Raw genomic sequence first — 23,300 nt, 5'->3', positions numbered from 1 at the left:
ACAGTGAACACAAAAACAAAACTGTTACAGTGAACACAAAAACAAAACTGTTACAGTGAACACAAAAACAAAACTGTTACAGTGAACACAAAAACAAAAAGGTGTATGGTGAAAAACAAAAACATGTACAGCGAACATAAAAAACAAAAATGCGTACAGTGAAAATAAAAAAAACAAAAATAAATTCAGTGAACATAAAAACAAAAACATGTATGGTGAACAGAAGAGAGACCCGGAGGAAGTATTTTAAATGTGTTAAATTACAAGACCGTCGTTGATCCCAGCAGAATTCTCAATTTTATAAAGGTTTTTGGCCATTTCAATAAATATAAATGCAATATACTGTTATTTTGATAATACGTAAATTTTCATTTTTAGTTTGAGATTTTTACCACTAAGTTTTTACACTTTAATCTGATCATTGACCAAAATGAAGCCGTGCAAAAAACTGTAGTGAATGCAACCAGCTTGTGTTTCACGCACTCATACAACCTTATGCAGTTACGAGCGCTGTAAAACTCTTACAATAAAACTAAACATGAGAAAGTGGAAGAAGAGTGAGTGAGGCCGAGGAGAAGCAAAGAGAAAGACGGGAGAGTAGCCGGAGAGGAGGAGGAAAGTGTCTGAGTGGGCTACCTGCGGTCCATAGTGAGGTAGACTTTCTCAGCGTCCTCGAAGCGGCGGAAGTAGGAGGCCACCTCGGCTTGTTTGATCTGCTCATTCTGAACACACACACGGAGAAAAAAATGAAAATAAACCGTTCAACGGTCATTCTGTACAGGGAAATGTAAATACAAAGTTTCTTCTGTACAAAAAAAATTCATTTGAATTGGGAAATATAAATAAAAAGTCCATTTTCTATAAAGAAACATACATAATATTTAGCCTGCGGAAACAGAAATAAAAAGTTCATTTTCTATAAGGAAGCCTGCGGAAAAATAAATAAAAAGTTCATTCTGTACAGGGAAATGTAAATAAAAAGTTTATTTTGCACACAGACACGTAAATAAAAAGTCCATTTTGTTTAGGGAAACATAAATAATTTTGCTCAGGGAAAAAAATATAAAGTTAATTCTGTACTGGGAAACATAAATAAAAAGGTGATTCTGTACAGGGAAATACAACACACACACACACACATAGACACACACACATACATGTACCTGAAGATTCCCCAGCCTCTTGACAAACTCAATGCCCTGGTAATCCTTACAGCGCACAAAGGCTGTCTCTCTCTCTCTCTCTCTCTCACACACACACACATACACACACACGTACCTGAAGATTCCCCAGCCTCTTGACAAACTCAATGCCCTGGTAATCCTTACAGCGCACAAAGGCTGTCTCTCTCTCTCTCTCTCTCTCTCTCTCACACACACACACATACACACACACGTACCTGAAGATTCCCCAGCCTCTTGACAAACTCAATGCCCTGGTAATCCTTACAGCGCACAAACGCTGTCTCTGCAACCTTGAGATTGAGCTGCTCCAGGGCAGACTCGGCCAGCAGACGCCTGGTGGAGGAAGGGGGAGAGAGAAAATGAGGGAATAGAAGGCTGAATGAATAATGAAAAGATGAAAAAGTGTTAAAAAAGGACGGACTGAAGAAAAGATTGACAGCTGGATGAATTGTAAGATAAACAGATGGAAGGATGGATGGATGGATGGACAAATGTATGAATGAATTTAAAAAAGAGACAGATACATTGACTAATGTATTGTATGTTAAGAGATTGGGGCATGAAAGATTCAACCCCAATCCCACCAATCACCAGATCCCACCAGCCAATCCCACCCACCATCTCATCATACCTACCATCTGACCTCACCTACCACCAAACCCAACCACTACTTTTAGCCCATCCCAACCACGAGCCAATCCCATCCCAACCCCCCTCCCCCCACGACCAACAACCAGCACTCACCACAAACGAGGGTGCGGGTTCTCCTCCACAAACTGTTGTGCGTCGGCAATGCCCACTTTCTCCAGAAGATCCCTGGTGTCACGCAGAGACTGTGAAGACAGACCATAAACATACAGACGCTCTATCAAATAAGTACCTCAAACAAACAGACACCATACTAATTAAGTACCACAAACAAACATACAGACACCATACTAATCAAGTACCACAAACGGATGCTACACTAATCAAGTACCACAAACAAACGGATGCTTTACTAATTAAGTACCACAAACAAACGGATGCTATACTAATCAAGTACCACAAACAAACGGATGCTATACTAATCAAGTACCACAAACAAACAGATGCTATACTAATTAAGTACCACAAACAAACGGATGCTATTCTAATTAAATACCACAAACAAACGGATGCTATTCTAATTAAATACCACAAACAAACGGATGCTATTCTAATTAAATACCACAAACAAACGGATGCTATTCTAATTAAATACCACAAACAAACGGATGCTATACTAATTAAGCACCACAGACAAACAAACAGGGTGCTAATAAAGTACCACCAACAAACAGACGGCGCGCTAATAAAGCACTAGAACTTCTGCTGAGCGATATATCTCGCAGTGACTTCTATTTCCCACTTTACACACACATATCTTAATCTCCATCTCCATCACATCGTCCTTAGTAAGTTCTCTCTCTCTCTCTCTCTCTCTCACACACACACAAAAACACACACCTTAATCTCCATCTCCATCGCATCATCCTTCGTAGGGTTCTCTGGGTCTTTCATGATCTCTCTCTCTCTCTCTGTGTCTATCTCAGTCTATCTCTCTCTCTCTCTCTCTCACACGCACACACACACATACCCACACCTTAATCTCCATCTCCATCGCATCATCCTTCGTAGGGTTCTCTGGGTCTTTCATGATCTCTCTCTCTCTCTCTGTGTCTATCTCAGTCTATCTCTCTCTCTCTCTCTCTCACACGCACACACACACATACCCACACCTTAATCTCCATCTCCATCGCATCATCCTTCGTAGGGTTCTCTGGGTCTTTCATGATCTCTCTCTCTCTCTGTGTCTATCTCAGTCTATCTCTCTCTCTCACACACAGACACACCCACACACCTTAATCTCCATCTCCATCACATCATCCTTGGTGGGGTTCTCCGGGTCTTTCATGATCTCTCTCTCTCTCTCTTTCTCTCTCTCACACACACACACATATACACACACACACACCCACACACACACCTTAATCTCCATCTCCATCACATCATCCTTAGTGGGATTCTCAGGGTCTTTCACGATCTCTTTCTCTCTCTCTCTCCCTCTCTCTCTGTGTCTCTCTCTCTCACACACAAACACACACACAGACACACACCCACACACAGACACACCCACCCACCTTAATCTCCATCTCCATCACATCATCCTTGGTGGGGTTCTCCGGGTCTTTCATGATCTCGTCCAACAGCACAGATTTGATCTGTAGGTCGCTGAACTGGCAGATGTAGCCTGAGCTTTGGATGGGTTCCTGGAGGGAGGTGAACCACGAGGAGGGGAGGGGGAGGGTGGAGGGGGAGGGTTATTATTATGAACTCCATTATTATTACAATTCTTATTATTACATTATCATTTTTATTATTATTATGAATATCATTATTATTAATATTATAATTACCACTATTATTATTATTTTTATTATTACTATTGCTGTTATTATTATTATTATTTTGATATTCATTATTATTATTTTTATTATAATTATTACTCAAAATGAATGAAAGACATAACGGTAGTCAAAAGGAGAAAATTGTTGACTCGGAGAGAGACTGAAAAAAACCTCTGCATGCTCTAAAACTTTGATTAAAAACGCTGACAGGGAGTGAAAACAGACATTGTTGTGTGTGTGTGTGTGTGTTTGTGTGTGTGTGTGTGTGTGTGTGTGTGTGTGTGTTTGTGTGTGTGTGTGTGTGTGTGTGTGTGTGTTTTTGTGTGTGTGTGTGTGTTTGTGTGTGTGTGTGTGTGTTTGTGTGTGTGTGTGTGTGTGTGTGTGTGTTTGTGTGTGTGTGTGTGTGTGTGTTTGTGTGTGTGTGTGTGTGTGTGTGTGTGTGTGTGTGTGTGTGTGTGTGTGTGTGTGTGTGTGGGAGGGGGGCGCAAACACACAAACCTCAGGGTCAAGGTTACGGAAAATGTACATCCTCGTCTTCTCCATGACGGCAAACAACTCCGGATTGTCCTGGATAGACAGAAAAGACGAAGACCACATTAAAAAAAACAAAAAACAAATTTACACAAAACTGTAATTGTTCTTTTCACAGGTTCATCGTAGATACAATGGCAGGTGCAAAGATGGAAAAAAACCAAAAAACAAAACAAAAACCCCAACATGTTATAACATACAAAGGAAGCAACATATTAGTAAACTTTATAAACTTCATTAATACTATTATTATTATTATCAATTATTACTATTTTTATTATCATAACTGTTGTTGCTTTTCTTCTTCTTCTTCTAATGATCATTATCAATCATTACAAAAAATGGCCACATACTCAAAAATCAGTCGCACCACAGGTTGAAGGACCAGCAGAGTAGCATTGATGAGGCAGAGAAGATAAAATTTTTTCATTCTCTTTAACACTTACAGTACCGCAGGCTCATATAATGAAAAACCGTCAACTACCGCCCCAGTTTAGAACGCTGAAGCCGTGGTAGGATTTTTTTAAATTGAAAAAAACCTTGGCAGCCCAAGAAACATGTTATAAAAATTTATCAACCATTCCGCTATCATATAGAGTGACTTCCTTTGGTACTTACTTCAGTGCAGTGCGTCCATTGTTTGTTTAATTATGTTTGGTACGCCTGGTTGCTTCGGAGACTAAAGTCGCCAGCAGTACTGTAAGAGTTAAAGCAAAGAGTAGTCGACAACCCAATAAATACCTCTGCCCATTTCATGTCCCAGACATCTTTGCGTTCGAATCCGAGGTGCTCGCCGATAACCTCTCTGCCGTCTGCGTCCGTCACTCGAGTGTCAAGGTCAAAGAAGGAGAGGACTCCCGCTATGTCGATGATGGCCACACGGCTTCATAAAAAAAAAAAAAAAGAAAATGGATTGAACCAATTCTTTGTTTTGTTTCAGTAAGCATTTTACACGCACTTACAATACAATTACTTCATAACATAAGTGCCAAAGATTAGAGGTGTTACAAGAGAGTGACATGCAAAAAGCAGGAAGAGGAAAGATAAGGATGATAGATGTTTGATAGGAAATAAGAAGCAAACCACACCAGAGCACCCGCCAACCACCCACGTGTTGTTTTAATAAGCGTTTTATACGCACTTACAAAACAATTTCATCATAATATAAGTGCCAAAGATAAGAGGAGTTACAAGTGAGTAACAAATAAAAAAAGAGGAGGAGGAGAGAAAAAGATGATAGATGTTTGATAGTAAAGAAGGGGCAAAGCACACCAGGGCACCCGCCAACCACCTACACAATGTTCAAATTTAAGTTAGTTAATCCCTGTTTTAGTTTCCATAATGAAAAAGTACAGGTTGTGCCCATATCTCTTATCATGGTATCTACAGGATGACTGCTATGAGAGACTCTTAATTCTTAATTTGAGTATGAAACAACAGGGACAGAATCTGGCCATTACTCTCAGACTTTTATACATATAAATAATATATATATGCATAATACTGTGTTTTACGTACACACGCCAATTAATTTTTAAGATGTGATCTCTTTTTTAATGTAAAGCGCATTGAGCATTTTTTAGAAAATGGAAAAGCGCAGCATAAATGCTATTTATTATTATTACTCCAGGCCAAGAATAGCGAATAAATAAATGTCTGTTTCTTCAACTTCATTGTTTTGACGAGCCCCTGATTTCACCACGATGCCTCAGTATACATACTGACCTTGAGTTGCAGTTGAGGCTGAGCTGATGGGGCCGGCAGGAAAGCGTGTACTTGTGGGTCAAGGCCACCATCGGCAGCGAGTAGCGAATCAGAGTTCCTGACTCTCGACCCTGACAGGACAAGTAAACAGTGCGGAGAAAAATGATGGAAAGAAAGTGAAATGTTGAAACTCCAACATCAACACTATTACGTTATTTAAGAGGCGGGAACTCCGAGTTTAACGTCCATCTCCGAAAGGACCGAGCCAAGTGGGAAATTCATGTAAAGTGCCTTTCCCAGGGACACAATGTTCGACCAAGCCGAGGCTCCAACCCCCGAACCCGCAATCTCACAATTACGAGTCCGGTAGCCTAACCACTAGGCTACCGACGCCACCATGAAAAGAAGAAACAAAAGAATAAGCATTTGAAAAGTGACAAAATGAGATCCCACCAGCTTGCTATGGCGGTGGTTTTATGTGAAACAACCCCGTTAAGCCCGGAACAGATACGCACACAGCAGTAAAACTGGAAACCCTCCCCCCTCCTAGAGATGATGATGAGGATCCTATATCATCTCCTCCCCCCCCCAAAAAAATAATTTTTTTTTAAATTAAAAAATTACAAATTAAAAGAAAATTTTTAAAAGACACAGTCAAGTGGCACTCACCACCATCAGGGTCTTGTCGGAGGCACAGATACAGCAGATTGGGTCCTCCGTGTCCTGCAGGGGAAAAGATCAGAAAAATTGTTCAATATAGGACAAAACTCCAGATATAAGGCAAAAATAAAATTCAATTGTACCCCAGATATAAGACAAATTAATATTAAATTGTATGCCAGATAAAGCAAAAAATTATATTCAATTGCTCCCCTGATAAAAGACAAAATAATATTAAATTGTACCCCAGATATAAGAAAAAAATAATATTAAATTGTACCCCAAATAAAAGAAAAAAATAATATTAAATTGTGCCCCAGATAAAAGAAAAAAATAATATTAAATTGTACCCCAGATATAAGAAAAAAATAATATTAAATTGTACCCCAGATAAAAGAAAAAAATAATATTAAATTGTGCCCCAGATAAAAGAAAAAAATAATATTAAATTGTACCCCAGATATAAGAAAAAAATTATATTAAATTGTATCCTAGAAATAAAAAAATAATTAAATTGTACCTCAGATATAAGCAAAAATTATTACTAAATTGTACATAGGCCTACTCTAGACATAAGAAAAAATAATATTAAATTATACCCCAGATATAAGAAAATAGACTTCCGTTTAAGCCCACTCCACTGTACATTATCTTTAGTGCACACACAGAGTTCAGAATGAAGAGTGGGAAGGTGAGAGTTATAAATGTGTCACGACCCGGTGGAATCAGGCGCTCGTCAATTTTCAGGCATTTGGGGTTATTGGTATCATCTTAAAGCCTGTTCATTTGCCTTCCTTTTGGTGAAAAAAATATCCATCTATGTTGAATAGAAGTCGAGATATTTGCGAATGAAGGAGGTTAGGATCGCCCGATTTCAGATGTAAAATTAAAGAGAAAATAACTGCCAAAATTTGGTGACTTCCATAGCCTGAGAGTCCTTGGAAACTGAAAATTAATATTTTTTGTGCCTTTAATCAATCTTTTTCAGAAAAATCCAAACAAAAATGTGTTTCTAAATTGATATAAAAAAAGGTGTTGAGCCAAAATAAAAGAAAATTCGATAAAAATTGCCAAACGGACATAAAAATGTCAGCTTCTTTGATTTAATTATTTTGACGGGAGCCTGATTTCACCACGATGCCTCACAAATTGTCCATCGGCCCAAAAAATTCAGATTTCTTTGATTCCTTTTTTTGACAAGTGCCTGATTTCCCCCATGACGCCCAACATATAAAGTAAGAAATGCCGATTTCTTCGATTTCATTATTTTAACGAGCACCTGCTTTCACCACGATGTCTCACATATACAGTAAAAAAAGCTCAACGTACAGCGTAGGCCTTGCTGAAGTCAATCTCCTCCTGGCCGGTGGTGGAGCCCGACGGAATATCATCGATGTGCACCAGTCTGAAACAAAACATAAACGATACTCCATTACTTTATAAGGACCAAATTTTTAATTGACCTTATTTCACTTTTTTTTTGTACACAGAAGGCTGTTTTTCCTTCGTATGCAGCCAATTTTGTCAAACAAGTTTTGAGCATCATAAACCGCTCAACAGCAAGCTCTGTGCGCATAACAATGTATATATTACCTCAGCAGACCTGATAGCATTCTGAAACAATAATCTCAACTTCCTGGGAAGCATACAGTGCAACAAAACAGATAAAAACCACAGAAAAAAACACACATACAAAATAACACACAAAATCCCCCACTTCTCTGGGCAACAAATCAAAAAAAACCTCCCCCCCCCAACCCCCCCCCCCACACAAAAAAGAAAAACCCCACTTCTCAGTGCAACAACACAAAACATAGAACCCCCCTCCCTCACCCCCACACACAAAAGAATAAAACCCACTTCTCAATGCAACAAAAACAAAACATATACCGCCCCCCCCCCCCCAACACACACACAAACCCCCCAAAAAAACTCACTTCTCTGATCCGGCCTTTCTCTTTGAAGCCATCTCCAGCGTGGCCAGTTTCTTGGGGTTCTTGAACTGCCAGCAGTAGACAGCCTCCTTGGTGGCGCAGATGATCTGGGTTCGGGTCATGCACAGGTACACGGGCTCCATCTCAATGTACTTAGAGTCTAGCGGCGTCCCAATCGAGTTGCAGAGGACTAGGACAAACTGGAGGGAAGACGTATGTACGCATATATGAATGTGTGTAGTGGTGGGTGATGGATGGTGGTTGAGGGTATTGAGGTTCATAGCAGGTTGGGAAATCGTGATTAATGGTGGCCAGGTGGGTTGGAGGTTCATGGTGGGTGATGGATGGTGGGTGAGGGTATTGAGGTTCATAGCAGGTTGGGAAATCATGATTAATTGGGCCAGGTGGGTTGGAGGTTCATGGTGGGTGATGGATGGTGGGTGAGGGTATTGAGGTTCATAGCAGGTTGGGAAATCGTGATTAATTGGGCCAGGTGAGTTGGAGGTTCATGGTGGGCGATGGATGGTGGTGGGTGAGGGTGTTGAAGTTTGTAGTGTGTAAGGAAATCATGTTCTCTTACCTGATTGGTGGGTTCATCGCCGCGGGTTGCTAGGCAACAATAATCACCACAGGCGGTGATACTGATGAGATTTTTCACATATTTCACATATTTCTGGGGAGACCAAAAAAAAAATATCCAAGTGAAAATATTTTTATTTTTAACAGTAAGGGTTTTACGGCACTTGCAACACAATTAGGTCATATAAGTGTCGAAGATAGGAGGTGTTACAAGAAAGTAACATTTGTAAAAAAAAAAAAAAAAAAAGGAAAGGGAATCTCCTCTCTCCGAAATAAAATGACCTAAGTGTGTAAAATACAGAAAAACTTTCCATAATAAAAAAAAAAAAAAGGAAGAGAAACCCTTACTTTGCTTTATTTAAAATTAGAATCTTCCATAGGGACACCGTATTCAGCAAGATGTCGATGCTATCAACAGGAGATCTCATGAACAAAAAGGGCATTGCAGCAATTTTTTTGGGGCCCTCTTCGTTTTATGTTTTAGTAGAGGTTTTACGGCGCTCGCAACTGTATAAAGTCATATGAGTGCCAGAAGATTAGAGGTGTTACAAGAGAGTAACAAACATAAAAAAGAAGGAGGGGAGATAAGGACGATAGATGTTTGATAGGAAAGAAGAAGCAAACCACACCAGAGCACCCGCCAACCACCCACAGGCCTTCTTTACGTAAATTGTTTGTGAGCTTTAACCCCCCCCCCCCAAAAAAAGTTAAACTCCGCTGAAATTTTGAAAAAGTATTTACATATTTTGTGGCGTTAACTTCTCACTGAAGGCTGTAAAGGCTACAAGATAAACTTTATTGAGCAAATTAAATAAAATAGGATGGAAATCTTATTCAAGATTCTGGGCCTATCTTCTATTATCTATTTGTGGTGGCCGAATGTTGCTATTCAAAAGGCTTTTTAATGGCTGCATCGATCGACATGCGGTCTTCGCCAAAAGATTCTTTAAAATATTCTCCAGAGCATGACGCCTTTGGTTTTTTCAGTTTTGAGACAGTTTTCCTGCAAAAAGCTAAATTTCTTTATTTCGCCGATCGCTTTTGTAGGCCGACGCTTCTGTCTCTGCAATTTTAGAAAATCCGGAAGTGATATTTCGCGAGGCGCATTTTGTTTTGAGAGTATAGATCTAGACCTTATAATTGTTTGCATCTCTCAAGATTTATTTCCCCATTCCAGTAGAGTGTAAATATAGTAGGCCAATGACTTTTTAGTTGATATTAAAGCACCGATCATTCCTTTCAACGAAAGGGGGCCCAGCTAGTATATTATTAAAGCAGACCAATTAATCAGATGATAAAGCCATCTCAAACAATTATAAAAATTATGTACAGTAAAATTTCAAAGTGAAAATAAGGAAATCCAAATTCTGGGGAAAAAATTAATGGGATCAGAGAGAAAGAAAGAAGAGGTCCTGATAAACAAATAAAGCCCATAACTTTCTGACAAAGTTCTAATAGGGATCAAAAGAACAGGTGACGAGAACAAACAAAACAATCATCTCCCTGCATCAAATGAGGGTCAAGTTAATACAAAACAACAAAAGAAAGCCTAGACTTACAGGATCAAAAATAGATCAAGCATTTACAAATTAAAAAAAAAAAACGAGAACAAGCGTAAACCTGCTAAAACGAACCAATTTGCGAACAAGATCACGGTGTACCTGCAAAGGCCTTAGGGAATCTCGTGGGAGCCAAAATGGCACAGAAGTGGCACCTCTTTCCTGACAATTGCAGCCAAAGTTTGATTATATCATAATTAAATTCACTTCTCTGTCATCGAGATAACATTTTCTTTCATTATATCATGTGTGTGTTTTTTTGTATGCCTGAGTACAGGGTTGGTAAAAAGCTATACGGTAGGTGACAGAGTATCGTATGTAACAGGAAGAAGAAAAGAAGATAAAAAACTTCCTCTTTAAAAGATTGTCAAAATATCTTGCCACTCAGTTTAGAAGATTGCTCCAGCAAAGTAGGAATTGATTGATGATATTAAAAAAACGAGTAGAGAAATTGATTTTCAGTGTTTGTCAAAACAATCAAAATGGCAGAAGTATGTCGGAACCCCGTAGCAACCATACCATGATGTTATTAAAAAAGTTCCTGTTGCTTTGTTCCAGCCATTGGTATCAACCTATCTAAATCATTGACTTGAGGCTTTAGCAATTCGTGGGGGTTCCATAAATTTGACCAGCAAATAGCCTTATATCAGAGATAATATCAGTTGAAAGCAGCCTGCTAATATGGAAAAAAGGACATTATAACCTTTGGTTGATGCCTGAAATTCTCGTAGGTGCCAAAAGGAGAAAAGGTAAAGAAATAAAAACTCAAAAAGTTGCTGAATATTGCCAGTACGTCAAAGGGGACGAGACTTTGTATTTCTTTCATCTAAAGAACAAGTTAAAAAAAAAAATATAATAGAGAGTTTTACGGTGCTCGCAACTGCATAAGGTCATATGAGCGCCAAGGGGTGGGTGTCAACAGAGAAGTCTTTACAGGGAATCAGACTTTGTCTGCTCACCTCTCTAGCTTCAACAGCACAAGGTCTGCTTTGACTATCAAGGCACTCCGAAATAGCAGGTCACAAGAGAGTGACAAAAATACAAAAGAAGTAGAGGAAAATGACAATAGTAAGGATTGGGAAAGAAAAAGCAGCAGTTCCCTGTTGTAGATCAGGCACAGTTATGAGCGTGACATAAGTCAGCCCATTTACAATTCTACGGCGCTTGAACGAGAAATGTCCCCCCTCTGGGAATGAAGAATAAGTTTATTTCAGTTAGAGTTTTACAGCGCTCTCACTACATACGGTCCTATGAGCGCACGAAACACAAGTTGGTTGCTTTCACGAAAGGTCTTAGCACAGCCTCAATTTGGTCAATGATCAGATTAAAATGTTAAAAATTCATGATAAAAATCGAAATCTAAAAAATTAAAAATAATATCAAAATAGCAGTACGTTACATTTTTTTTTGTATAGGCCACTGGCGTTTATGAAATTGAGAATTCTGTTGGGATCAACGAACAGAGAACAGATCCTTCAATTTGGTACATTTAAATGACTTCCTTCGGGTCTCTCGTAAGTCCGGATATTCTGTTAAGATGTGTCTAATGGTGAAATCTGTGTCACATCCGAAGTAGAGCCAAGCACCTTGAACTGACTCCCTGACATCACGGAACAACAACAACAACACCAACAACTAGAACAACAACAACCACCTCCACCACCAACAACAACAACCACCACCACCACCACCAACAACAACAAAAACCACAACAACAGCCAAAAGTTACCTCATTGTTCTTGGTGTCCCAGAAGATGACACAGTGCTCAGGCCGGTCGGGCTTGGTGAAGGAATACACCACTGTGTTGGAGCAGTAGCCCCACTGAAGAATGGAACAACACACGCACGTATGTGAGACGTACTGACAAAATGAGTTACTTCTCGCAATCCACAAATAGAAATATTGGCCAAAAATCAACACTAGGATCAAATTTATACAATTTCTACTGATGCCATATTCTTTAATTATAACCTTTCTTTCTTTATTTCATACTTATAAATTGTAAAAACTTCACCTGTAAGCGAGATTTATCCATTTCCGTAAGGCTTGAATCTGAGAAGTAACTCATTTTGTTGGCAAGCTTCCCACATATACAAAAAACATATGATCGAGAATGTTTCTGAGTGCTCTAGGGCCTGCTGGAGTAATGACAGTTGTAAAGCAAAGAGAGCTTGCTGTTGAGCGTGGATATGTGCTATGTAAATACAATTATTATTATCATCATCATCATTATTATTACTATTACTATTATCATTATTACTGTCACTATTGTTATTATTATTATTATTATCATCATCATCATTATCATAATAATTATTACTGTCTTTATTATTATTATTATTTTCATTATTATTAAAATTATAATAATTATTATTATCATTACTAGCATTATTATCGTTATCACTATTATCATCATTATTCTTAAATTATGTGCTGATGGGGCACAAAACATTTTCAATTACACATGATAAATGACTGAACTTTTTATCGTGAGCTTTGAGCCATTCTCACCCATACCTTGCAGTCCAGGCTAATGTTGGCAAAGTAATTGAATTTTTAATTATCATTATTTTAATTATTATAATTATTATTATCATTATTATTACTATCATTATCATTATTATCATTACCACTATCATCATTATTCTTAAATTATGTGCTGATGGGGCACATAACAATTTTCAATTAGGGAATCATAAAAAAGGTAACTTTTTCACTTTGAGCTTCAAGTCATTTTATTCCCATACCTTGTAGTCCAGCCTGATGTTGGCGAAGTAGATGAAGCTGTCCACAGCTAGAGCGATGCGCAGACTGCCTCCCTCCCAGGAGCACGAGAACATCTCCTTGCCCGGAACCTTCAGTGTGCGCATGTGCTGGAGATGATCAAGAAGATAGCATTAAAAAATGTAATTAATAAACAAGTCTATCTGCTCAGATTTAGTTTGGTGATAAATAATATGTGAGGCAGCGTGGTGGAATCAGGCTCTCGTCAAAATAATCAAAGTGAAGAAACTTGCATTTTTCAGCTGGTTTGTGAATTCTTATCAAATTTTCGTGTTTTGGCTGAACACCTTTCATGCCCATTAAAAAACTCATTTCTGTGTGGATTTTTCTGAAAAACGTTGATAAAATTCACCAAAAAATGTAAATTTTCAGTTACCACGGACTCTTAATCTAAGGAAATAACTAATCTTTGGCGGCTATTTTCTTACTAATTTTACCTCTGAAAACAGGTGACCCCCACCTCCTTTATTTGCAAATATCTCGACTTGTATTCAAGATAAATGGATATTTTTTTCATACAAATAAAGACAAGTGAACAAGCTTTAAGATGGTACCAATAACTCTACATGCCTCAAAATTGACGAGAGCCTGATTCCACCACGCTGCCTCACATATTAGTTAAAGAATAAAAACCAAGTCTCTTAGTGTAGATTATCATTCGTCTGGCTATTTTTATCAAATGTTTTTTTGGTCTCAACATCTTTATGTCCATCCAAGAACACATTTCTGCTTGGGTTTTACTGAAACCGGTTGATTAAAGGCACATAGAATGTAAACTTGCGGTTTCCCTGAACTCTCAAGCTATGGAAGACACCAAACTTTGACGACGACGATCATCTTTTTGTGCTAATTTTACATCTGAAACCTGCCAACCCCCACCTCTTTCAATCGTAGATATCTCAACTTCTATTCAAGATAGATGGACACTTTTTCACCAAAAGCAAGGTAAATAAACTGGCTTTGAGATGAAAAAAATAATTCCATATGCCCCAAAAATTGACGAGCGCCTGATTCCACCGCGGTGCGACACATATCATTAATCATCTCATGCCAAGCCCATTGACACTACAAGAGAAGCTGTACGGACCAAAGATATGCTGAGCAGGACGGCCCAATATATACGATGACAGACACCGGACTTCAAGTGAGATGCGATTGAGAAGATCATAATTTCGTTACCTCGCCAAACGGCGTGTAGAACTGCACGACGTTGACGTCCTTGTCCTGCCCCAGGGCATGCTGGGAGCCGGCGATGGCCAGGATGGAGCCCGTGTGGTTCCAGGCCACCTGGGCAATCTGCATACCCGTGTCGATCAGGATGGGATCTGGGGGGATGTGGGAGAGTTGTCGTTTTAGTTTTAGTAAGAGTTTTACCGCATTTGCAACACAATAAGGTCATAATAACAAGCGCGGAATTAACACTCCGCCATCACAACGCAAAGGCATTTTGTGGAAATCCAAAGAAACTGGGTGGTAAACATCGCCGACCGGTTAGAAGAGACGGCAAAGTGTTAAATAAGACCAAGTAATGTGGGATACAATCAGGAAACGACAAATGCAGTTTTGGGGACACCTGAATAGACATAAGGGTCTTGAACATCTAGCTCTCACTGGCAAAATTGAGGGCAAGCGAGGCAGGGGTAGGCCCAGAACAACATACTTAGGGAATCTAAACAAATGGGTAACAACAGGGAAAGATCAGGGAAACGTGGCTTTTTTTTAGAGCATCCGAGCAAAGGAATGAATGGAGAACCATGATCGCCGATGTCTGTCGCAGATCTGGCACTGGATGATGATGATGATGATGATGATGATGAAGATGATGATGATGATGATGATGATGATGATGATGACGATGATGATGATGATGATGATGAATGTGGGATGAAATAAAGAACAAACAATGTGGGGATGAAGAAAGGAAAGGAAAAGGATAAAGACGGAATTTGTAAAATATCAGCAAACCCGTCTCACCTTCGTCAATCTCATTCTTCATGATCTGGCAGCGTCCGTTGTCGAAGCAGAGTGCCAGCGAGGGGCAGTTCGGTTCCACGTAGCCATTGAGTCCGTTGTACCACTCGAGGCCTGCGATCAGAATAGCCCCAGTCACGTTGGACAGGCAGTACACCTTGAGCTTGCTCTAGAAATAGACCAAAAGAGATTTGTGATCAGAAATGAAACGTGGGTGGTTGGCGGGTGCTCTAGTGTGGTTTGCTCCTTCTTTCCTATCAAACATCTATCGTCGTTATCTCCCTTTCTTCTTTTTTATGTTTGTTACTCTCTTGCAACACCTCAAATCTTCTGGCGCTCATATGACCTTATGCAGTTGCGAGTGCCGTAAAACCTCTACTAAAACTAAAAAGAAATGAAAATATCAAGCTTTATTCACTTTAGTATAGAGATCTAAGAATATTGGTGCAACAATTAAAAAGTCAATTTGCAGACAGAGCAAAAGAAAACAATTAATACCAACCAGTGGCTGAACAAACAGTAAACCTTTGAAGAGATTTGAGAACAGAAATGAAAAAAGATATCAAGCTTTATTCATTTGACAATAGAGAGATCAAAGAATATTGGTGCAACAAACAGTCATTTACTTGTGCAGAGAAAGACTAAGACAGACAGATAGAGAGAAACGACAGAGGGAAAGAAAAGAATTAAAACCTACCAGAGACTGGACAGGCAGTAAATCTTTGAGCTTACTCTACAAATAAACAAAAAGATTTGAGAACAGAAATGATACTATCAAGCTTTATTCATTTTAGTATCGACATCTAAGAATATTGGAGCAACAAACAGTCATTTAGTGCAGAAATGAAACTATCAAGCTTCATTAATTTTATTCATAACTGTCAAATTCCCTCCCTTTAACCAAATCAAAATCCTGGGAAATACACAACAGCTGACAAGCGTGCTAATAAAGAACACATAGTTAAATGTTAACATTATTAAAGTTTTAAAAGTACAAGGAAAATCATAGAACATAGGAGGAGGAAGGAGGCAGTTAAATAGACAACTTACAATGAAATTTCCCACACTGTCGAAAACCTGGACCTCTCCATTGGCGATGCCGAAAAGAATCTTCTTAGCATCCGGAGACCACTGTGGACAGATAAAATTTTTGTTTCAGCAAAATTTTTGTTAATAGATAAACTCACCTCATTATTATTAATATTATTTTATGAAACATTTTAATGCGAAATGTTCTGCTGATGTAATGAATATGTAGGATCAGGATGATCCCCCTTTTGTTTGTATTGTAACAATAATAAAAAAAACTTCCTGTTGATTTAAGGAAGAAGAACGAACCACACTCTGCTACCACATTTATTATGTCAAACATCCACCAAACAACACTTTGCGGTCACTTGGCGCAATAATGCTACAGTGAAAATTATCCGTTTCGGTCATCTAGCGCAGTTCTGTGCCAGGCCCGAGAAGTCTGTTGCAGTCACTCTCCTGGCTGGGTGACCAGACGTGGTATTTTGTACTGCTGTTTGTGTGACTAAAAGTGTTTAACATTATGTTATCCAATATCCAACTTTTGGGAGTTTCTGCCACAGCTGTTGAAAAATCTTCCTTTTCAAGCCCTAAATATCATCACTGTTAACACCTTCAGTACTGTTGGTGACTTTTGTCACCAGGCCGGTAGTATGCGCTCATTACCGCCGGCGACTTTAGTCACCGACTCAACCAGGCACGCTAAACATAATTAAACAAATCACAGAGTCACCGAACTGAAGTAAATACCAGAAGAAGTCACTCTGTTTGATAGCTGAATGGTTGATGAACCTATGTGAATTTTCTTACAGCGTTTAACTGTTTCTTAAGCAGCGAAGGATTTTTAAAATTATATATTTTTTTTCTACAATGGCTTAACTGTTCTAAACTGGTGCAGTACTTGGGTTTTTTTGTTTTTTTTCACTGTATGAGCTTTCGGTACTGTAAGTGTTAAATGCCCCAGTTCTGTAGGATTTCCATTTGTACCAACTTCCTATTTTGCGACAGGAATCCGGTGCTTTCAAGGTGACTCACCTCCACACACGCCAACTGCAGACCTCTTAGCTCTTTCCCCCAGATCCTGTTGCCATCCAGGGAACCGACGATAACAGCACCTGTGTAAAGAGAGCCGTAAAACACTGTGGTTAGAAAATGACTAGAAGCTACGTGTCATTAAAACCTCGTGTTTGGTTAAATCCACGACACAAGACTTGGCAGAAGAAATTTTATGGCCACCGTAAAGCCAACTAGACAGAGTCCCAACAACTCGCTTCAACGGTAGAATGTAGGACTCCCATCTGGATATGAGCAGGTGAAATATAAGAATTAAAATGATTGTCCATTTGACAGACAGATGCGGGTCTCTAGTCTGCATGTGCAGTAAATGAGATCACCCACAAACCTCCCTGCACAGTTTAGTCTGAAGATGCAAACCACTGCAGCCAATAATATCGGAGCAAGAGAATACAACACTGATCCTGGACTTGCTAACCAAAGTAAACATTTCACCAAAAATACTTTTTTAAAACACAAAAACAAAATAAACAATAACCCCCCCCCCCCCCCCCCCCGAAAAAACCCCACAAAAAACATGACTTTTTTTCTGCACATCCAACGTACCATCCTCGTAGACAATACAGATCTTCTGTCCATCCGACGTCCACTTCATGCCTTTGACCACCGACTTGTTCCGGTTGTTGATCATCTCCTCGTACCACGAGCCTGAAAAACAAAATCAAAAACATGTATATTAAAAAAAAAGAAATCCCCATGTAAGGTGATTGATTGCATCAAAATTCTTACATGGGAAAAAAAAAGCAGATTTAATATTTTATTCTGAAAGACAGGATATTGAATGCGCCAAAATTTTTCCTTGCCAAAAAAAAAAAAGAAGAAGCAGATTTGTGTTTCATTCTGAAGACATGAATTAACTTTTCCAATAGACATAAAGCTGACCCAACACTTTTTGCTTATTTACCGACCACAAACCTGGAGAAGAGTCACAAAGCGGATGTACAGAAAAGTGGGAAGATATGGAATGACATCAAGCAACTATCCCAGGATATGGAAAGGTGGAAAGTGTTTGTTCGTGGCCTATATCCTGATCCAGGGTGAGAAAGGCAATGATGATGACAGACCACAAAACATTATTCGTTTGAATAAAGCAATAATCAATCTTCGTTTCTATTACAAAAACAAAATACACAGTCACTTCTCGGCAATTAAATTCACAATAAGGAAAAAAAATGACATCAGTGAACTGACAATGCAGCTAAACTCGGGAGTAAGGAGGACAAGCTATAGAGGGGTTTTCATGTATTTTTGCCCCAAAATTGACCTGCGCCTGATTCCACTGCGTCTTGACGCATACATATATTTGTGTCGACACCCATGGCTCACCTTTGTAGAGCATCCACACAATGATGAGCCCGTACTGGTCACTCGTGGTCAGCTTCTGGTGATGCTCGTTCCAGGCAACCACTTGCACAGCCCCTGAACAACAAGGTTGGACCATTAGTTCTGTTTTAGTAAGAGTTTTACAGCACTTGCAACACAATAAGGCATGAAAGTTTAGTTTTAGTAAGAGTTTTATGGCACTTGCAATACAGTAAGGTCATATAAGTGCCGAAGATTAGAGGTGTTACAAAGGAGTAACAAACACAAAAAAAGAAGGAGGGGAGATAAAGACGATAGATGTTTGATGGGAAAGAAGGAGCAAACCACACCAGAGCACCCACCAATCACCCACAGTAAGGCACAAAAGCTTACATAACATACCAATAATATACAATAAGAATATACAATTTCGTTATATCTGTTAGACTATTAGATTGCTTATTATCAATATATAGAAGGGCAACAAATAAATCCTGGATTGTTGGTCCCTATATTACCATGATTAATTTGAATTATGTCCCTGTAATTGTACTTTTATTTTATCTACCCTCACAACAAAGATTGTCTGATCTTAGTGATCTTTACTCACTCCTCCTTCCTGTTTTAACCACATGTACTCATGCTCATTATGATTCAGTCTTTTCAGTGAAGCCAGAGAGGACAGACCACATGTCATTTTCTTACATGTTAAATAAATCAACCTTCTTCATCAAGAAACAGAGTCTTTACTTTTGCCTACTTAATTAATTACAACAATGGCAGCCAACCCCAATGCAACAATATTAACATCTTACTTTTACAAGTACAAAAATTGCTTAGAACAACATTTTGTTGATGAGACAAAATTCTTACCACTGTGTCCTTCCAGAGACTGGTTCATAGACAGGTTACTCGGTGCAGCGAGACCTTTGACCTTTGCGTCTTTTCCTGCGTGACAAATACAAAGTTATGACTCAAGTAACAAGGTCAGTTAGTTGCCAGTATCTGTAAAGACAATCCAATAGAAATCTTTCTCATGTAAAGGGAGAGTAACAAGCCAAATGATACTTAATCATGGCGTGACATTATAAAGGTGTGAGAGAATTAAAAGAAAACCCTGTCCTACAAACCAAGATAAAGAGATAACGACTGAGAAAAAAGAAAGAAAATGGTATGGGTTTAACGCCCCTATCAACACTATTAGGTTATTTAAAGGGCGGGACCTCCTAGTTAACGTCCGTCTCCAATAACGATTGAAACGTACTACACAAACCCATAATTTAAAATAAAGAAAATCACTTGGTCACATCAAAGAGTTACAAAATCAGGAAGAGAAAAAAAAACCTATTCAGTTTCTCAAAAGTGGACAACACTGCCGATCTCATAAGGATAGCACTGCTGTACACATTCAAATCATACTACTTCACCGATCTAAAAAAAGCACCTTACGTTTAGCAATTCTTTAAATCAGTCTGAAGCAGACTGTGACATCATCAAACATACATGTCTTAGATACCAACCAACCCCCCCAAAAAAAAAACAAACAAACAACAACAACAACCCAACCCCAACCAAAAAAACAAACAAAAAACATGGCATTATAGCACTACTTTCTTGTGAGTATAAAGTATTGATTAAAAAAAAAATGATTTGGGCCCTATATGAACTAATTGATTAATGACTTTTCATTTTCAAAAAGACTTCATTGACAGATTTAAATGAATAAAAATGAATGAATGAAAGAAAGGCTATTACAGATTATCTGGAGTGAAAAAGCGTACCTGTTTGACTTTCCAATTTGACGACTTTGAGCAGTCCCTCCTCCCCTCCGCAGGCAATATAGCCATGCTGTCTGTTCCACGACACACATTGTAGTCGTATATTGTTCGGGATGGCGATCTGAAAGACATTGTAAAGTATAGACTAGCGGCCTAAGATAAGAGGTAGTTTAAGTTCGGCGATTTAAAAAAAAGGTGACTCTTTCTACAGACCAATCAAATAACCCAATCTCCAAACGATTTTCGAAAAATCTTGGAATTCACGATTTTATCAGGCAACTGTCAATATACTGGAAATACTGACACAGTTATAATGTGAAGAACTGTAAAAATAACTATGGTGCACTCTTGTGTTGTTCTTTGAAGCACAAACTGACATGAGAAAGAGAGAAATTGCAGCTGTCGTATGTATGTGAGTTGTTAGTACTAGTAAAATTATGTGAGGTATGCTGACAACTTTAGTTACTTCTTGCAATCCACAAATGGAGATATTGGCCAAAAATTGACACTAGGGTTAATTTTGTAGATTTTCTATTGATGCCATATTCTTTAATTATAACAGACCTGTTATTATTTCAAAACTTTCACCTATAAGTGTGAAGCATCTTATTTATTTCCTTGAGGTATGAAAAACGATTCTAGCTCATCTACCAAAGTGCAAGTAACTTTGCATGGCACTTCAAAGGGCCTGTGACCAAAAAATCTTTTAAAAAAATAAAAATTCTTGATCCAGTAATAAAGTTTCTTAAATTTGTGCGGTATATTAAATGCTGCCCTTTGTGTGCACAAACAAGACCAGTACAGTGAAAGATTTACAGTATCCTAGCCTATAAATTGCTCATTATTAGACAATCATGAATTATATTGAATAAATGAACCCAGTCTTCTTAACACCCTTCATGAAGAGCCCTAAAGTAAACACTAACTGTATTACGCCAGTGATTTTTTGCTTGCAGTGTTGCCAGGAGACAGCCACATCAGTCAAATGATATAATGGAATCATAATTGACTTTCTGCGAGATGATGTTACACCATCAAGAACAACTGATCGGGGACAGATATCCACAAAGATGTAGAACATGACGTCAAAAATTGACGAATACAATCTCATCTTCCAGCATCAGTAGATCATTAAAATGAGAATGTAGCCAACATGATGTACCTAAAGTAATCCATTTTATAAGTGTATAGAAGTATCCTTTTAAGAATAGAAAACACAGTCAGTAAGTCACAAAATGATAATGTTCGCTGTGAGCTCGATGCGTCACATTCTATGAAGACCTAGGCATTGCGAAAGACGCGAAGCATGACGCCGCTGTCTCTATTCTACTCTTATATTATACATGGCCACTCAGCCCCCTGGAATGGGCACAAGCCACAAGCAGCCCCAGTTTGTTTATAAATGTGAGCAATGTCACAGCCATGAGCTCTACTAATATTAAATAAAAAACCTCTTTGGCAGAAAACAAAAAGAAAGCTTCTATCACAGACAAGACATGAAAAACTATGAGAAAGTAAGTAGATAGTCGTAATTGTAAGGCTGTGGGTTTGGGGGTTCGATCAGATCTCTGATGTTGCGTCCTTGGGAAATGAAGGGCTGCCTAAGTAAATTAGCAATTTTTCTTATTTTGGACCTAATCTTACAGCCATACCGTTGTAGTTTGTAGTGTCCGAGAATGGGTGATCGTGAAGCCAATGATGAGCAGATGCTCATAATGTTTAGATAATCAATTTCATGGGGTTCAGCGTTATAAAAAAATATTAATTAGATCTAGATCTAGATCTAGATCTAGTTGATTTAGTACCGTTTCATCTTTGATTTTGATAAGAATGGTTAAGTTTTTACACAGTCAAACAGCCACAGGTGTTTGTGAATTCTTATTTAACCTTTCACTTTCTTGGCCTCCAGTCTCTGAAGTCTATAGATCTTGGCCAGCCTTGTTCTAAATTCTAGATAAAGAATCTAGAGATTTAGATCTAGAATCTAGCATTTAAAACTTCATATATTGCCATTGTAAATGTAGAAAAGGACTAAACAATGCAGCTGTTTAATAGTGTCGAAATATCTGTTACCAGGACCGATCAACCACAATGAGCTAAAGGTAATATCACGTATTAACCTAACAGTTAATACCAAATTTAATTAGATCTAGATATCTAGATTCTACGTGTAGATCTAATATCTAGATCTAGATTCTAGATCTAGCGAGATCTAGATCTAGGCTACAACCATGCATCTGTTAGCACGTCGGTAAAGTTGCCGGCGACAAATCACTGTTAGTCCACAACAAAATTTCTAATGAATGACATCACAAACTATCTTTCAAAAATAATACAACTCTCTCACCTTTTTACTCAAATAAACAAACATGCTTGGTTGCTCTAAGCGTGTGCATTCGTGAAAACAATCAGAAGAATGTCTCTTTCATTCCGGTATCACAGGTAAACAATTTGATTCCACAACACTCTCGGAATTTCTCGCTCGTTGTTCGTTGGCGAGACGAGAGAGTGCTGTTCCGGTGTGCCGTGAAAATCTCTGCTCGCAGTTTTAATAAAACTTTAATTTACTTCATTCACCATTAACCAGCAATGGCATGGTTGTGAAATTGTTATTTATTGATGTAGTATTCTGCATTTATGTATGTGTATGTATTTATGTATGTATGCATTTACAATTATGTACTTATATAAGTATATATGTTTGTCATTGTAAACCAAGTTGCCCTTCTGGGATCAATATAAATATAGATTTATTTATTTATTTATTTGATTATTTTAATA

At 38.4% G+C, this 23,300-nt stretch overlaps 1 protein-coding gene across 1 annotated transcript in view; it reads right to left on the bottom strand.

Annotated features, from left to right (window-relative positions):
* LOC101858448 (WD repeat-containing protein 35) overlaps positions 1 to 22,981 on the bottom strand; it is a gene marked incomplete in the record, with an annotated part of 32,582 nt that extends 9,601 nt beyond the window's left edge. Inside the window, 23 exon segments of the mRNA XM_035972952.1 lie at positions 637 to 722; positions 1,164 to 1,401; positions 1,404 to 1,517; positions 1,929 to 2,017; positions 3,347 to 3,475; positions 4,112 to 4,180; positions 4,886 to 5,027; positions 5,870 to 5,979; positions 6,518 to 6,571; positions 7,838 to 7,913; positions 8,446 to 8,642; positions 9,023 to 9,115; positions 12,310 to 12,402; positions 13,329 to 13,454; positions 14,545 to 14,690; positions 15,340 to 15,505; positions 16,387 to 16,467; positions 17,401 to 17,480; positions 17,986 to 18,087; positions 18,766 to 18,858; positions 19,615 to 19,689; positions 20,523 to 20,640; positions 22,867 to 22,981. Coding sequence (XP_035828845.1) covers positions 637 to 722; positions 1,164 to 1,401; positions 1,404 to 1,517; positions 1,929 to 2,017; positions 3,347 to 3,475; positions 4,112 to 4,180; positions 4,886 to 5,027; positions 5,870 to 5,979; positions 6,518 to 6,571; positions 7,838 to 7,913; positions 8,446 to 8,642; positions 9,023 to 9,115; positions 12,310 to 12,402; positions 13,329 to 13,454; positions 14,545 to 14,690; positions 15,340 to 15,505; positions 16,387 to 16,467; positions 17,401 to 17,480; positions 17,986 to 18,087; positions 18,766 to 18,858; positions 19,615 to 19,689; positions 20,523 to 20,640; positions 22,867 to 22,890 — 2,501 coding nt within the window.
* Positions 22,982 to 23,300: the final 319 nt, after the last annotated feature.

This window comes from Aplysia californica, unplaced genomic scaffold (genome assembly GCF_000002075.1).
Source record: "Aplysia californica isolate F4 #8 unplaced genomic scaffold, AplCal3.0 scaffold00921, whole genome shotgun sequence".
Lineage (NCBI taxonomy): Eukaryota > Metazoa > Mollusca > Gastropoda > Aplysiida > Aplysiidae > Aplysia > Aplysia californica.
This window is presented reverse-complemented; position numbering and strand designations above follow the sequence as displayed.